This window comes from Ovis canadensis, chromosome 21 (assembly GCF_042477335.2).
Source record: "Ovis canadensis isolate MfBH-ARS-UI-01 breed Bighorn chromosome 21, ARS-UI_OviCan_v2, whole genome shotgun sequence".
Taxonomy (NCBI): Eukaryota; Metazoa; Chordata; class Mammalia; order Artiodactyla; family Bovidae; genus Ovis; species Ovis canadensis.
In genome coordinates, this window is record NC_091265.1 from 58,560,128 (window position 1) to 58,576,614 (window position 16,487).

At 54.7% G+C, this 16,487-nt stretch overlaps 1 protein-coding gene across 1 annotated transcript; it reads left to right on the forward strand.

The window, feature by feature from the left end:
- Positions 1-745: 745 nt before the first annotated feature.
- Positions 746-15,098, forward strand: NAA40 (N-alpha-acetyltransferase 40, NatD catalytic subunit). The gene is made up of 8 exons (XM_069566102.1): positions 746-953; positions 7,039-7,134; positions 8,114-8,166; positions 11,050-11,145; positions 11,224-11,382; positions 11,496-11,579; positions 12,160-12,237; positions 12,486-15,098. The coding sequence occupies exons 1-8, from the start codon at positions 843-845 to the stop codon at positions 12,625-12,627; spliced, it is 819 nt and encodes a 272-aa protein (XP_069422203.1). The 5' UTR covers positions 746-842; the 3' UTR covers positions 12,628-15,098.
- The last annotated feature ends 1,389 nt before the right edge of the window (positions 15,099-16,487 follow it).

A 16,487-nucleotide genomic window follows, 5' to 3' on the forward strand; every position in this document is an offset into this window, starting at 1 on the left:
CTTCAGTCGTGTCCGACTCTGTGCGATCCCATAGACCGCAGCCCACCAGGCTCCCCCGTCCCTGGGATTCTCCAGGCAAGAACACTGGAGTGGGTTGCCATTTCCTTCTCCAATGCATGAAAATGAAAAGTGAAAGTGAAGTTGTTCAGTCATGTCCGTCTCTTTGCGACCCCATGGACTGCAATCTACCAGGCTCCTCCATCCATGGGATTTTCCAGGTAAGGGTACTGCAGTGTGTTGCCATTGCCTTCTCCGGTATGGTCCTAGTCAGTGTTTATTGAGAGAGCGAATGAATGGAGGATGAATGAATGCTTAGAAGATAGATATACAGATGAATTAAAAAGAAAAAAAAGTTAGATGGATGAATGACTCTGCTTAGAAAAGGGATTTCAAGAGTTCACGATCTAGAAGGTGGGAAATGTTCCAAACACCTCTCCTATGCCCGAGGGTTGTAGGAGGGGCAGGTATTTCAGAGGTCTTGACGCGTTTGGTCGGCTGGGAAGGTGGCTGCTCAGCGGATGACCGGGTCAGGCGGAGGAAACGCACAGGCAAGCGCATGGGCAGCGTTGCCACCCACCCGGCTGTCCAGCAGCGCGCTGCCCCGCGGGCTGTGAAGCCGTTGCCATGGTTACAGACACAGCCTGGAGAGAAGGGGGCGGGCCCGGGCTTACGTCATTCCCAGCGCGACGCTTGCTCCGAGCCTCCCGCCTCTTTCTGGTGTGCTAGACCCTCGGCCCGCCTCCCAGGCTCTCCACCTGCGCGCCTTACCCCAGCCCGTCCCTTCGCGGGGCTCTGCGCCGGCGCGGTTCCCGCCGGGGCGCGCTGGGGAGCCCGCGAGGCGCATGCGCAGTAAGGGCCCGCCGCCGCTCCAGTGTCGCCGCTACCGCCGCCTCCCAGCCGGCAAGTGTGGGAAGGAGGAGCTGAGCCCCACCGCCGCCGTTGTCGCCATGGGGGTGAGTGAGGCAAGGGGGGGAGACGCCAGGGCTGGGAAGGCTCCCCGTTCCCCTTGCCACCCCCCTGCGCCCCCATTGTTCCTTGAACCCCCTCTCACGTGACCCTGACCCCCTCTGGCCTCACGTGACCCCCCCCTCCCAGCCCCCACATGACTCGACTACCTCCGTCGAAGTGTCCCCACGCCCGGCCCAGCCCTGGAAATCTCCTGGGGAGCCCCCTCTCCGGGCCCCACCCCCTACGGTGCCCCCCGTCTCTCGCGTCGCGCCCGCCCCTGCCTTCCTCTAGGATCTGTTATCTTCTTGGCGCCCACCCCCCATCCCCGAGCAGTCCCTGGGTATCCCCTACGCCCCCGGGGGTCACCCATCATCCGGCTGTCACTAGCTTCGTGGCTTCCTATATCCTAGGCCTGCACTGGCTCGGAGGGAACCGAGGCCCAAAGGAAACGAGGCACCCAGCCAAGGTCACAGACAGTGACTGGGGGCCAGACCCTGACTCAGGGCTCTCGAATCCCCGGCCTCAGCGCTTCCCGCTACTCGGCGAAGCTGGTTTCCCCAGGATCTTTCGAATGTCTCCACCAGGTTCCTCTTGCTCCAGAAACATTCTTTTCTTTATCGACAGAGGCTTGCCTTAGGGGCTTCCCAGATGCACGCAAGTGGGTCTTATTAGTTGGGTTGCTAGTGGTATTCACACCGCAGGTGGTTTTGCATGGGGAAGCTGTGAAGAAGCTGAGCAGGGGGCGGTGGAAGGGCCCGGGTGATGGCCCCAGCCCCGGATGGATAGTGACCACCTGTTCCGCAGAAGGCAGTCTAGAGGTGCGTTTTATGCCTTTCCCGGGCATGCGCTGATAGAAGGTTGGGCAGAAGTTACTCGCGTGTTTCTGTGAGTTCACCTTCCTGAAGTCCTAGTTAGAGCAGCACTGGTCACTCTCCTGAATAAGTAACTGGCCCTCCCTGGCACCACGTATCTTAGTTTTTACACGAAATTTCCACCACCTGTAGTGAGTCTTCACTTTGGAGCCAGAGAAACTCCAGTTCCAGCCTGATCTTCCTTTACTGGCAGCATGATGTTGTGCCAGTGACCTGGCCTTTGTGGATTTGAATTTCCTCATGGATGTGATGAGGATGATACCTTCCCTTTGAGACAGATGTGAGAATTAAATGAGATAGTAAATGTAAATAATCACATGGCTGCCTCTTAAATAAGGGCTGTTATTTTCCCCTGTATTCTCAGCCTTCAGTTTTCTAAAATAGATTTGTGCTATTTTTAACCCATTGGGTTTGTCCCTACAGTTATTAACCTAGATTTTTATCCTCTCCACTCAAATAGTTATTGACTGAATAAATCAACTTGTTAGACAGAAATGGTTGTCTTACCCATGTCAGAGCACTTTATGTAATCCATGTCAAAACCTATTCATTGTGTTTCAGCAAGGACTTTAGGACACTGTGCTTCATGTGTAGAAAATCAAGTTTGGAGGCCTTAGGCATCTTTAACCTAGATTTTAGTGAAAGGTCCCAGGCCCCATCTTCTGTTGAAACTGAATAAAATCTTGTGTCCCTGGTATTATTTGGTGAATCTGCCCAGCATCAGCCATTCCAGACTGAGCAGAAAGCAGCAAGCATAGCATGCCATTCTGGTTCAACACTTCCTCATTGGCTGAGTTGAAACAGCCGGCCTCAGAGATCCTGAGATCCTGCTGCTTTCTCTAGGGCCCCAATCTTATTACTCATACGTTACAGATGTGTTTCTCAGAACAGCCCCTACCTGGTTGGTCTCTTCCGGCCTAAAGCTCACTACAAAAGAGAGATTTGAATTTTCCTCCCTGATGCAGAACCAGAACCCTCTTGTTATCCTCATTCTTTATGAGTGGGGGGCTGTGGACTCCCCACCTCATGTCGGAAGGGTCATGGTTCCTAGCCATTGCCCTCCAGCAAAGCGCCTTGCTGCATATGGCGGTCTGGCTGCTGGCTGAGGGGGAGGGGGGCCTCAGGCGGGGCGCCGTTCTCTTCATAGTTCTCTCGCCCTTGCTGCCACACAGGTGGTGTCTCAGGAATTAGAATTTAGAGCTCTGTCTCGGGCTTCCCTGGTGGCTCAGCTGGCAAAGAATCCACCTGCAATGCAGGAGACCCTGGTTTGACTCCTGGGTTGGGAAGATCCCCAGGAGACGGGAACGGCTACCCACTCCAGTCTTCCGGCCTGGAGAATTCCATGGACTGTATAGTCCGTGGAGTTGTAAAGCGTCAGACACGACTAAGCAACTTTCACTCACTCTCTTTGCCAGAAACAAGTTTTTTTTCTGGATTCCTTGTGGGATGGAAGCTTTAATACTGAAAACCTAAAGGGTACCAAGGCTGTTTTCTGGAAGGTGCCTCCTGCCCCCATGTTGGTGTTTTTTAATTTTACTCTGTGACCCCCTCACAGTCATAGAGCTACTATTATGCCCAGCAGTCTTAGAAATACCACTTTGAGGGACTTACAGGTGGTCCAGTGGTTAGGACTGTGTTCTCACTGACAAGGGTGCAGGTTCAAGCCCTAGTGAGGGGATTAAGATCCCACAAGGTGCAAGGTGTGGCCGAAAGAGAGAGAGAGAGAGACTGCTTTGGTAGAAATAGCAAGGGGAGGAGCTTGACAGCTGCATGTGAAAACAGCACTTGCATCAGTTTATTACAGCAAGCATCATTTACGTTTAATTGATGGACGGAGCATGGACTTTGGGGTTCAGACCTGGCTTTGAATCTTGGAGGATTTATTCAGCAGGTGTTTATGGGTATTAGGTACTTGTGAACAGAAATCCTTACAATAAAGAATTTTTGTATCTGGTATAGTGTATCCTTTTTTTCCATCTCAACAACCCCGTGAGGTAGAGGAATCGTTAGCCCCGTTTTATGGATAAACTCTGGGAGTTGGTGATGGAGAGGGAGACCTGGCGTACTGCAGTCCATGGGGCTGCAAAGAGTCAGACACAACTGAGCAACCGAACTGAACTGATTGATAAGGAAACTGTGGTTCAGGGGAACTGAGTGACTTGTTGGAAAGAGAGTAAATAACTTGCCCAAAGTCACACAGCTATTAAGTAAGTGGGAGGGCTGAGAATCAAATCTGGGTCTCTTGACTCAAAATCCCACACTCTTTATTATGTAAAGCTCCCTTGGGAAAGACACTTAACCACAAGGAGCTTTACTGTTCACTGTGCTTATTTCCCATTTTAATTAGGAGACTTCCTGTGTCCCCGCAGGATAGTCTTACCTCCACAAGGCAGGACAAAGCTAATTGGAACAGTAGGAGACCACTTTTCCTTGCATGTGCTCGTTTCGGGGGAGGGCCTCTGCCTGTCTGGCCCAGCCTGCCGTAGCCTGTCTCATACCTGGTGTGCAGGCAGCGAAGCACTTAAGGGGCACTTTCTTTATCCACAGTCTTGGGCCACAGCGGCCTGAAGCTCCAAGAGCCACCTGGCTCACCTGTTCCCCTGTGTGAATGAGCCCATAAATCTGGAGGCCCAGACCTGGCCCTCCTGCTGCTTGTGCTTAAGAATTGCTTACTTTTGGTGCTTAAGAATGAGACACTATGGAGGAAACCTAGATTTCATTGCCTTCTGGGTTCTGGGCGTCACACGTGCAGTACCTCTGATCCTTAAGCTCTGTATCACGCTGGGAGAGAGCTAGCGTGCAGGGTGAAGGCAGGGAGCTGGCCTCAACGGTGAAGGTGTGTGGACTTCTGGCCTAGCCTTGCAGCTGTTCTGTTAGGCCGGCAGTCAAGTCCCCATTTTCCTGGAGGTGGAGTTCCTTTCTCAGTTGCCTGGCCTGTTTGATGCCAAAGCGCATGTCCTTTCTGCCCCATCGCACCGCCCTGGTGATCTTCGGCCTCAGGTTTCCCTGTTCTTTATCCCTACCTCAGTGTGGAGGTGGGGTCTGGGGTGGTACTGTGTGGGCATGTCACGTCAGCTGCCACCATGCCAGAAGGGTAATGAGGAATGAATCACCAACCTAGCGGCTGCTTTGGGGGCTCCCGAGGTCTCATCTTGACCTTATCCGAACAGAGCCGAGAAGGTCTTGGCCACGGGTAGGCTCTCCCAGTGGGAGACAGCTTGGCTGGGGGGACAGATGCTGACTCTGCAGCCCAGCCCCTGGGATTGAGTCTCCCCTTTGCCATTTGCTCTCTGGGGAACTCTGAACAAGTCACGACATCCCTTTGAGCCTCAGTTTCTTCTTGTGAAAGTGTTCTGCAAGATGAGTATCTCAGTGTTGTCTTGAAACTCAGATTCCCAGAGGGGAAAAAAAAAGGATGCTCTAAAACCTCTCTGTGGTAGAGAGGGGCTAGTTCATCCCCAGATCCCAGCGTCATGAAGACAGTCTGCTCTCTTGTTTGTTCCTTCCTCCAGGGAGGTGAGAAAGGGGCTCCAGTCCGGCTTCCTGCAGTGCCCAGCCTGTAGCTGGTCCACAGCCGGTGCTGGGCGAGGCTGAACCTAGAAGAGCCACCCCTGTGAGCTGGTATCGGAACTCGTGCCTCCTGCTTGCTTGCGCAGGAGTTAAGCACTCATTCCTGGAGGAACCGAGGGTAGAGTTTATCTGGCAGCTGGGTTTTCCAGCTCACCCTTTCCTGGGCTGTGTCTCAGCTAAGGTGGAATTGGAAGTAGCAAAATGTCTCACTGGTGAGGTCAGGAAGTGAGGGGTGGGGTCAGACGAGGCCATGTGGCTGGTGAAAAGCTGAGCCGTCTTCCCAGTGCCTTGGGGTGATTGAGGAGGTGCCTGTGCTGCTCTGCCCCTCCTTGGAAGTGAGAATGGGAAGTGTCGCTTATTGGTCACAGGCCGCAGTAACCCTCACGGGCTTAATACTTTAAAGGAGGTATTCAGGACCGTGCTCATCAGTTGAGGGAAGGAGGCTCCAAGAATGGCTGTGGCTTGTCCTAAGACCTGAAGGGAGTACATGGTAGAAAGAGGCTTTGGACAAGGGCTGTTGAGCTTTGGGCTCTTTTCCCCAAGTTTCCAGTTTGTTTGTTGGATCGTTCTTTGGCGGTGGTGGGTCGTCGTTGCTGCGCGTAGACTCTTTGTAGTTTCGGGAAGCAGGGCCTCCTCTTCATCACGGTGCCTGGGCTTCTTGTGGCGGTGGCTTCTCTTCTGGGCTCTGCAGCACATGGGATCCTGCCGGAGCAGGGCTGGAACCCACCTTCCCTGCACTGGCAGGTGGACTCCCAACCACTGGACCCCCAGGGAAGCCTACCAGTTTTTACACAGGGTAAGAGGGGAGGGTCCATGTAGACTTGAGAAAACCTCATGTGACTCTCCAGACCGGATGTGCTCCTTTTGGAGGTATGGGGCGGGGGGGGGGGGGGGTGGGGCGGGGGGGGGCGGTTCGTGGTTTGTTTCTCTGTGTATGGACAGCCGCCCCTGCAGCTTGGCTCTGCTGACCACGTGTCAGTGTGGCCTCTGTCCCCAGGTGAACTCCTTGGGGCCCTTCACTCTGTCTTTGGCGTCACTGGGTGTTAAGTGCGCCTGCCACTCACTGGCCTTGCCTGCGCAGCCATTTCTGGGAGCAGCTCAGTCTCCTTAAGCTGGAGTGTCTCAGGCCTCGCTTAGAAAGGGACCTACCTCCCCAGGAGGCTGTCCCCAGAGCAGATCTTTGTTTCTTGAAGCCTGAAGACACTAAAAAGGCTTTGAATAAATTTATACTTAAGAGCAGCTATCAGCAGCTGCCTCAGATGCCATTGCCTTCCTGAAACCTGCCCTGAATGTGTCTAAAATTACTTGTTCCTGCCTTAGGAGGGAATGAACAAATGAATATTTATTAGGCAGCTGCTGAGGTGCGGGGCTCTGCTTCAGGTATTGCCCTGTGCTCTCACTGAGTCCTCCCGGTGACCCAGTGGTTCTGTGGTCAGTCCTCTTCCTGGTAGGGAAGTGGAGAAGTCTAACGATGCTCCCATGGTCTCATGACTGGGAAACGCTCAAGTCTCCAGCCAGACCTGAGTTCCTGCTGCTGAGACCAGGCACGCGAATCAGGGACCGGCCCTCAGGGTCCCCAGAGGGAAAGTCAAGTCCCGTCTTTCGTGGGTCACTGCCTTCCAGCCCACTCTGCTTTTCCCTCTTGCAGAGGAAGTCAAGCAAAGCAAAAGAGAAGAAACAGAAGCGGCTGGAGGAGCGAGCAGCCATGGATGCTGTCTGTGCCAAAGTGGACGCCGCCAACAGGGTAACTCTCCCCTCTTTCCCAGTCCCTTCCTCTTGCAACTTGAGCTTGGTTTTAAATTTGACTTCTTTTGGCGCCCCCCTGTGGCAAAACGGAGTTACTACGCATCCGCACCTCTACTGCCTCCTTGCTGTGGTGGGGTTGGGGTGGGGCTTTGGACCAGCCTGGCTGGAAGCCTGGGAGAGTTGTGAGGAGGACCAGGGATGGACCCAGGCGTGCAGGGAGGTGTGGAGTCAAGAGAAGGTGGCTGCTTCTCTTTGTGGGTCTGTTTCCTTACCACTGGAAAAGCGTCTGGAAAAGTTTTTACTAGGGTTTTGCATCTTGGGGAGGAAGCCTCCCTAGTAAAATATGGTATAGTCTTCTCATTCTTGCCTTCAGACATTTACTGCCTGCCTGGGAGGGGCCACAGGTTGTGTGTGCACTGGGGTTGCGGCAGCCTGGTTTCAAGGGGCCGCAGTCAGTGGAGGAGTAGCCGTGATTCTGAGCACCTGGGGGGCCTGACTGGGAGCAGCTCAGCTTTCCCATGAACCAGGAGAGATTTGGGTCACCCTTCCTGCTGCAGTTCACGTTCCAGGTTTTGTTATTCTTTTAGTCCACTCAGTAAACAGTCATACTTCCAAGGATGTGGCCCAGGGACATGATTGTCCATCTTGGATTTTGACCAGGGAAGGTTAGTTGAGGACCTCATAGAAGGACATGCGTGGATCAGGGGACCTCTCTTCTCTTGGCCCAGGTGAGCACTGAGCAGGTTTTAGGCCCGGAGGCCAGTGTTTTAGTGTTAGGCAGAAAAGGTTCTTCTTTCCCGTGTCAAATGAAGCTACGGCCCTACACATGACTTCAGAGCTAAGACAGATGGTGGGTCCGTGTGAGGGCTGCTCCTGGGCCGGGGAGCAGTGCCTCCATGTGGGTCCACATAGGGTGGAGCTGGTGATGGCCAGGCCCACGCTTGTGCTGTGTACTCCCCTTTTCTTTCCCTCCACAGCTTGGAGACCCGCTGGAGGCTTTCCCAGTGTTCAAGAAATACGACCGGAATGGGTGAGTGTTCAGCGTCCCTACCCGTCCTCTCCTTGCTCTTCAGGAATTCACCTTTCCAGAGTAGGTGTCCTCAGACTTCCTTTTTCTTTGTTAGTGAAAAAGCAGAAACGATGGCTAGTATTCTGCTGATACAGATCCCTCCGTTAGAGTACCAGAGGGGTCTGTGGATGAGTGCAGGTGGCCTGATCTCAGACTGACGTCTGTGTGGGACTTGGCCGTGCTCTCCGACCGAGAACCACAGAGCGGAAACGAACTTGAGAAATCATCTGGGCTCATTCCCTCGTTTTAGATAGAGGACCGAGCCTCCGAGAGGCTAAATGAGAGTCTGAGCTTGAGGAGCTTCTCCCTGGCGGCTGAGGGGACTTTTCACTCTCATTCCAGCGCTCCTTCCCTGAGCATATGGTATAATGGTTAAAAGCCACTTAGGGCTTTGTGACCTTGGACAAATTCCTTGCCTTCGCTGTGTCTGAGTTTTCGAAATGGGTGCTTTGCCCACAGAGTCATCGGAAGGATTGCGTGCAGTGTCAGTGCCCGGAACACACTGAGGCTGGGCCGGAGGGAGCTGTTATTACTCCTGTTCTCCTCCCTAATCCAGCTCACTGCTGATGCTGGATTAAAGCTCCCCTCCCCTTTCTGTTGCTTTGGCTTATAAAATAGGTACCAGAGATGCTATTGGCTCGAGAAGAAAAAGGGGCTATGATTTTACAGAATCATCACCATGGGTTTGAATCATAATGATGCTTCTTATTAACCGTATTTGGTTAAGTCGACATACTCTTTGAGCCTTATTTTTTATTGGTTAAATGGAATGATGATGCCAAACTTGCAAGGTGGTTTTAAGGGTCACAGAGACTATATCCAGCACTGTAAGTAGGAGCTGGTGTCAGCATTCTAGTGAATGGGATAAGACAAGTGTAAATGCGTGAGTTGCGAGGAGAGGCTCTAGTAGGTAACGCTGCGTTTGCCTCGCATGGCTGTGTCTGAGTTTCATAGTACCACGTTAAGGTATTCTTCCTGTCTGTGATCAGATGCGGTATAGCTCCTCCCAAAGCTGCATCATCATTCAGATTCCAGGAAGTCCTTTGGCATAGTTTGGCTGTGACAAACCTAGGCAGTGCATCAAAAAGCGGAGATGTCACTTTGCCAGAGTGATACAGTCAAAGGTCCGTATAGTCAAAGCTATAGTTTTTTCCAATAGTCATGTACAAATGTGAGAGGTGGACCATAAAGAAGGCTGAGCACGGAAGAACTGATGCTTTCGAATTGTGATGCTGGAGAAGACTCAAGAGTCCCTTGGACAGCAAAGAGATCAAACCAGTGAATCCTAAAGGAGATCCACCCTGAATATTCATTGGAAGGACTGATGCTGAAGGTGAAACTCCAGTACTTTGGCCACCTGATGCTAAGAGCCGACTCATTGGAAAAGACCCTGATGCTGGGAAAGACTGAAGGCAGGAGGAAAGGGGGGCGATGAAGATGAGATGGTTAGATAGCGTCACTGGCTCAATGGATATAAATTTGAGCAAACTGGGAGATAGTGAAGGACAGAGGAACCTGGAGTGCTGCAGTCTGCGAGGTTGCAAAGAATCAGGCACAACTTAGCGACTGAACACCAACAGAGATTCCTTACTGTGATCTCAGTGTTCCCGCCCCGCAGTCTCATGACTTCCAGAAACACGGGCCAGCTCTGAAGCAGGCACTGCCAGTTGACTGTGGGCTCATTTGGTGCCTGGAATTGTGTGTGATTTGTGTGGCTAAGACTGTACTTTCATGTGCTTAAAGAAGTCAGATTAGTGGAGAATCAATACTCTCCAACCGGCCTTCGGAAAATTGATAGCTAAGACAGATGCAGTGCTGTGCTGGGTCATTTCTGACCACTACATGGCCAGTAGTACAAAGAAAGAAGGCTCTTCAGAGCCAGGAGTCCTGTATTCACATGGCCGAGCACACAGGTAGCTCATACACTGCGCCAGTCAGCAGGGGTGACGGCGGCTTCCAGGGGTGATGTCCTCCGAGGAGTCAAGTCAGTCCTTTTAGAATGTGGCGCTTCCTGGAAAATGTGATTTCACAGTATGCCAAAGAGTTTAACTGTAATTTACTTAAGTCATCTAGAAGTAAATAGCAGATCGAGGGAATTCCCTAGCAGTCTGGTGGTTGGGACTCAGAGATTTCACTACTGTGGCCCATGTTCAGGCCCTGGTCAGGGAGCTAGGGTCCTGCAAGCTGCCTGCCATGGCCCCCCCAAAATAGATTGATACCTTAATGCCTCATTGATTAGTTTAGGGAAACAGAACTTGGAGTGAACCTGAACCCTGATGCATTCTGTTGGTCAGCCGAGACCATCCCTGTGGCCTCAGAGGAGGCAACAGGCAGGACTCCTCAGGGGGAGGGGGCTGCAGTCTTCCTGAAGGGCCTGAGGTCATCCAGCCACTTTTGCAGGCAAGATTGGAAGATAAGAATGAAGGGCTCCCACGGGTGCCCAGTGAGGACTTGATTCAGAAATGAAAGCAACAGGAAAAAGGCCTCAGGGCAGGAACTAAGAGACCAGAGAAGACTCGGGTGTTTATAACAAAGTAGAGAAGAATGGGCAGAGAGGTAGCCGAGAGGGGCAGGAGTTGACAGGGTGTTGAGTCTGATAAGGACGGTGTTGGGGGGCAGCAGGAAGCAGGGCTTGTGTTCAGGATGGTGGTAGGCCGGTGATGACAGTCGTTAATCTCAGCCTGAGCGGCTTCGTTCCTTCACAGGCACCTTCTGTAGTCCCGTCCGGGCTCAGCTTTTCCCTGTAGATGAACTGAGACCAGGCGCACCTCGGCGTCAGGCTGTCCGGGCAGCAGGCGGTGCTGGGCCTGGCGCCGGCTCCAGACGCCTCCTCTCATCTTGCAGGTTGAACGTCTCTATTGAATGTAAGCGTGTGTCCGGCCTGGAGCCGGCCACCGTGGACTGGGCCTTCGACCTGACCAAGACCAACATGCGGACCATGTAAGCACACCTGGGGCGGGGGGCGGGGTGCCGGCTGTGCCCTGCAGAGTCGCTGTCCTGACTGCCGCTGTCTCCCAGGTACGAGCAGAGCGAGTGGGGCTGGAAGGACCGAGAGAAGCGCGAGGAGATGACGGACGACCGAGCCTGGTACCTCATTGCGTGGGAAAACCGATCGGTGCCTGTCGCCTTCTCTCACTTCCGGTTTGATGTGGAGTGCGGTGATGAAGTCCTGTACTGGTAGGGGCTGCGGTGCGGGGGTGGGCAGGGGGAGGAGGCGGAGGCCACACGCATGTCTGGGCCTGGGCCAGGCCTCCTGGCCCCTGCAGGCTCACCCTGCTTTCCTCCCCCAGCTACGAGGTGCAGTTGGAGAGCAAGGTGCGGCGGAAAGGCCTGGGGAAGTTCCTCATACAGATTCTGCAGCTCATGGCCAACAGGTAGGGAGGGGGTGGGGGGTGTGTGTATGTGTGTACATGTGTGTGTGAGTTGTGTGTGTGAGAGAGTTGTGTGTGTGTGTGCTTGTGCGTGTGTGAGAGTTCCTCATACAGATTCTGCAGCTCATGGCCAACAGGTAGGGAGGGGGTGGGGTGTGTGTGTGTGTGAGTTCCCCATACAGATTGTGCAGCTCATGGCCAACAGGCCCCGCTGTGTGTGTGTCGCTCTCGGGAGGAGCTGCCTCTGCCGTACACCTGGCAGGGGAGGTGGGGACAAGGCTCACAGGAATGTTCTGGAATGGTCTGGAACCTCCCCACCCTGCCGTGACTCCACGTTTGGTGCAGTGGGCCCAGGGCAGCAAGCAACCCCAAGGGCCTGTTCTGTGCATCTCCACTGGGGCGCGGAGGAGAAGCCAGTCAGGTGGGGAGCAGCCTCGTCTCAGAGGGCGGCAGTGAGACTACTGAGCAGGGCTCAGGAGCACTCCCAGGAGCAAGCGGGAGACGGCAGGCGGAGACACGAGAGAGCATGTGTGATTTAGCACCTGTTTCTCCTTCTGGAAGGTTCTCTCTGCTTCCTTCTCAGCACACAGATGAAGAAAGTTATGTTAACGGTATTTAAGCACAATCATGGCGCCTACCAGTTCTTCAGAGAAGCGCTGCAGTAAGGAGCTGGGCCTGGTGGGGGACCCTCTGGGCGGCGGCGGCTGCCGGCCCATGTCTTTTTCCCTGTCCTGGCCCCCCTCGTCCTGACACGGAGTTCCTGGGCCTGAGGTCCAGGGGGCGGAGGCTGGGGGAGATGGTGTGGGCGTGCCTCCGGCTTGGTCCCCTGCCCTGCTCCTGAGCCCTGACTCCTGGGGTGAAAGGCAGTCCGCCGCCCCCCACCAACCCTTTCCTCCTGCCTGCCTGCAGATTTGAAATCGATGACTCTTCCCCAAGCATGTCCGGTTGCTGTGGGGAGGACTGCTCCTATGAGATCCTGAGCCGGAGGACCAAGTTTGGGGACAGCCAGCACTCCCATTCGAGTGGGCACTGTGGCGGCTGCTGCCACTGAATCCGAAGCCTGAACGCGCTCTCCAAGGCCTGTCCTCTCCCTGGTCTCACGCCACTTGCCGGGCGGCCTCCTCAGCCCCAACCCTGGGGAGGGGTGGTCCGCCTGCCCCCCTGCTTTCCCCTGGAAGGGCAGGCTGCCCGGAGGGGCAGCGAGGAGCCGGGCACCCGGCACGTCCTCTCACGGTGGCTGCCTTCTCACGTGGCCCTCGGCCCTGAGCATGGGGCTCTGTGACCTCCCTGCCGCCGAATTCCTGACAAGCCCCCTCCCCGCCACACACACAGCTGGACGAATGGAGCGTTTATTCACAGCTTCGTGAAAATCCTGGAGCCCTGGGTCAGGGTCTGGCTGGTTTCCAAAGAGGAATGGGCTCAGCGTAGGATCTTGTGCCGAGAGAGGCTTCAGAGTGGCTCCTCCTGTTCGGTGGAGGGGACGCTTGACGGAGACCCCTGGAAGGCCTTTTGTGTCACAACTCTGGGGAGCAAGGGTGCTCTTCCTGGCTGTGCCTTTGTGGATCCACAATTAGAGTGGCGTTGTCCCAGGGACCAGCTGGCTCTGGGAGCCCGTGGTTGTCAGCAAGATGCTGAGGGGCCGGGAAGCCGCGTCAGTGGGGCCTGTGCGGGAACTAGGGCTTCTCTGGCTTCTGACCAGGCTGCATCCCGAGCTTGGCCCTGTGATCTCAAGGTGGTGGCCTGAGGTTTTTATCTATAGGAAGGAGCTGGAGCCCGGCCTTCTCATCTCCATCCCCTCGGTGCCTCTCTGCCTCTCGCCTGCCGCCTGCCCCCTGCCCCCTGCCCCGATCTGACTCTCAAGGGGGAAATAACATCAGGGAGCCCCTCGTCTTCCCCCTTAAGGCCCCTCGTTCCTGCCATATTTAATGCTGTTTCCTCTCATCTTGGTGCTGTTAGCTCTCTGAGGGTGGGTCTCCTTCCCCACCGCCATCCCCCCTGCCCCCCCAGCCTTCAGAGAGCCCCCAGCCAGCAGCAGGCCTGCCTGCACCCCCAGCCTGGCCCCTGCTCCCTCAGGGAGGCCCGCCCTGGCTGGCAGCACAGGACGCGGCCCCACAGCTGCTCTTCTCCCTGGTGCCGCCAATGATGGCAGGTGGGCGGGGAAGCCCCTTCCTCTCTCGTGGGGTGGACAGGGCATGGGGTCAGAGCTCAGGCTACCCCTCATCCCCAGACCTTACTCCCCGTCCAGGGAAGAGAATGACCAAATCCTTATCCAGGAAAAAGCACCTGCTGCCTCCCCTGGGACAGCCTGGAGCTCTGCCTTCCAGAGCATCCCAAAGGTCCTGCCTGCAGAGTGTTGCTCCCAGGAGGTTGGTCAGTGCTTCTGACCTCAGTCCACTCACACCCCAGCCCCTGCCCTGGCTCAGGCCACCTGTGCAGGCCCGTCTCCCCGAAGCTGCTCTGGCTTCTCCCAGGCTCCCACGTGTGCGGGGCTGGGGCATACAGCCTCCGCACTGAGTGCTCTGCGATGCTCTTGACTGGCCAGTGGTGGACATGGAACTCCCTTGGAGAGGGCCCCGTACCTTCACATTGGAGCAAACCCACCTTTGCCCCACTCGGCTGGCTCCCAGCAGTTTTTACCCAAAGGGGAGGGTTTTCATTGCTGGGAGGATGTTAGAGGGTTCCTTCCAAGAATCGTGAAACAACGGAAGCATATTCAGAAAGAGCTTTTCCTTTGATCCCTGCTGTCTGTCAAAGGACACACAGAATGATAAATATTCATCATTTTAGAACATGGATTTCTGATAACCTCCCACTCACAGGGCCCCAGAGGGACCCCAGTGTAAATCCCACATAAAGGGAGGGAAGCGTCCATGTCTCTCTCCCTTCACTGGACACCTGGCACTGAGCCCCGTTGGTCAGTGGACACTGGTGTGGGCCATGCCTGTCTAGCCGCCTCTGCCGCCACCCACAGGCTGCTGGGGACGGGGGTCAGGCTGGGCAGGGAGGCAGAGCCTGAGGCTTGTAGGTCACCCTGTTGCCATTGAGCCTGTTCAGTTCTCAGCCATCAGTCTCCATTTCCGCAAGGTCTTGGTTTTAAGAAACAGCAGGTCTTGTACCAGGCTTTCTGGTTTGTTGTTTGCTGCTGCCCAGTCGCTTCAGTCGTGTCCGACCCTGCGACCCCATAGATGGCAGCCCACCAGGCTCCCCCATCCCTGGTGGTTTGTTCGGGGCATGTTAAAAAATATTAATTTGAGACTTGTTTTTTAGTTGTTTTCCACTCTATTTCAGGTTATTTTCATTAATGTCAGATGTATACATGACGTGTGTGGTTCTTTTTAACCTTTCCTGTTTTTTTTGGTTTTTTTAGAGGAAACTTTGGAGATAAAATGCCTTCTTGATATATATATATATATATATTTTTTTTTTCTTTAGCAACTTGTTATCACTGGAATCAAAGGGAAAAGTGATCTTTTTTTTGCATTGGTTGTGTTTGTGTGTCACAAATAAAAGACACTTTGTTCAGCTGCTGGGACGGCTTCCTGGTGCTGAGGTACCATAGCAGTAAGGGCTCAGACCACCCAGCATTGGATCTAAACTCTCGGGGCACGTAGCTGTGATGGCCCCACACCTCTTCCTGTGAAGGAAGCCTCGGGCAGGGAAAAGCCCAAGGCATTGGTGGTGAGGAGCCAGTTGTGGAAACAGACCACCGAATGCATGTTTGTGCCACTTCTCAGAAGCCCAGGGCAGAGGTCAAAGGTCTTCTGAAGGGTGCCTGCTCTGCACGCTGGAGAGAGTCCCAGGCCAAGTGTTGTGACATCTAACGTCTGCAGGCAAACATAAATGACAGAACGTGTGTGTGGGAGTTGACTAGAAGAGTGCGTTGGTGTTTCTTTGACTTAACTGGGGTACTCGGAATATTCTTCGTCTCTAGAAAAGATCCCGGTCCCCCCTTCACTCAGGAAAAGACAGAGGCCCAAAGGAAGAGTAACTCATGTCAGGCCTGACAGGGCAGGAGAATTAGGAGCTGGAGGAGGCTCAGGCCTCTTGAGTGTGGCAGACGGAGCTGTGCGGCTTCTCCCAGGCGGACTCCCGCCGAAGCTTGTCCCAGGGAGCAGGGGCAGGAAGTGGGCCGGGAGCCAGGGCTCAGAGCGCTCCCCGTGGACGCTGAGGGCCAGCCTCCTCGTGTTGCTGCCCGGCGGTCGCCTCTGCCGGAAGGTGGAGAGGGCGGCCGGGGTGGAGCCCTGAGCCGCCGAAGTCTTTGCGGTCTGGCGGGACAGCGATCTGAGGAAAGGAGCAGAGTCAACAGCTGTCTCGAAGATGCCCCATGTTAGGGCCTCAGCCCTGTGGGTGGGGGCACAGCTGGGGATGGTGGGTGCAGCTCCCTTACCCTGGAGGCATGAAGGAAGGCATCCTAGCCCTTGGGGAAGGAGAGCATTTTAAATGCTGGAGCATCACTCCAGAGATGGAATTCTGCCTCCGCCACCCCACCCCCTACCCCCAAGTTCTTTGTTCCTTGAAAGTGAAAGTCACTCAATCATGTCCGACTCAGCGACCCCATGGGCTATACAGTCCATGGAATTCTCCAGGCCAGAATGCTGGAGTGGGTAACCTTTGCCTTCTCCAGGGGATCTTCCAACCCAGGGATCAAACCTAGGTCTCCTGCATTGCAGGTGGATTTTTTTACCAGCTGAGCCACAGGGGAAGCCCTTGTTCCTTGAAGGCTGTTGTAATCCCAGGCAGGAATTCCTTGGAGTCACTGTACCCTTGCTGCAGAGTAAATGCCCAGATCTAGAAGAATTGGAGGGGCCTCCCTTTGCTGCCACTTGCCCCGTCTGCCCTCCACACCACTTTCCTAAGTAACCGGGCTTCCTCTTTGGTCCTCTGAGGCGGCTGCCCCCACCCCTACCTCCA

Coding starts and splice junctions, on each gene's coding strand:
- NAA40 (XM_069566102.1), top strand. CDS start 843: ATGCGCAGTAAGGGCCCGCCGCCGCTCCAGTGTCGCCGCTACCGCCGC. Junction 11,383..11,495: donor GGTGATGAAGTCCTGTACTG/GTAGGGGCTGCG, acceptor TTCCTCCCCCAG/CTACGAGGTGCAGTTGGAGA. Junction 12,238..12,485: donor TTCTTCAGAGAAGCGCTGCA/GTAAGGAGCTGG, acceptor GCCTGCCTGCAG/ATTTGAAATCGATGACTCTT.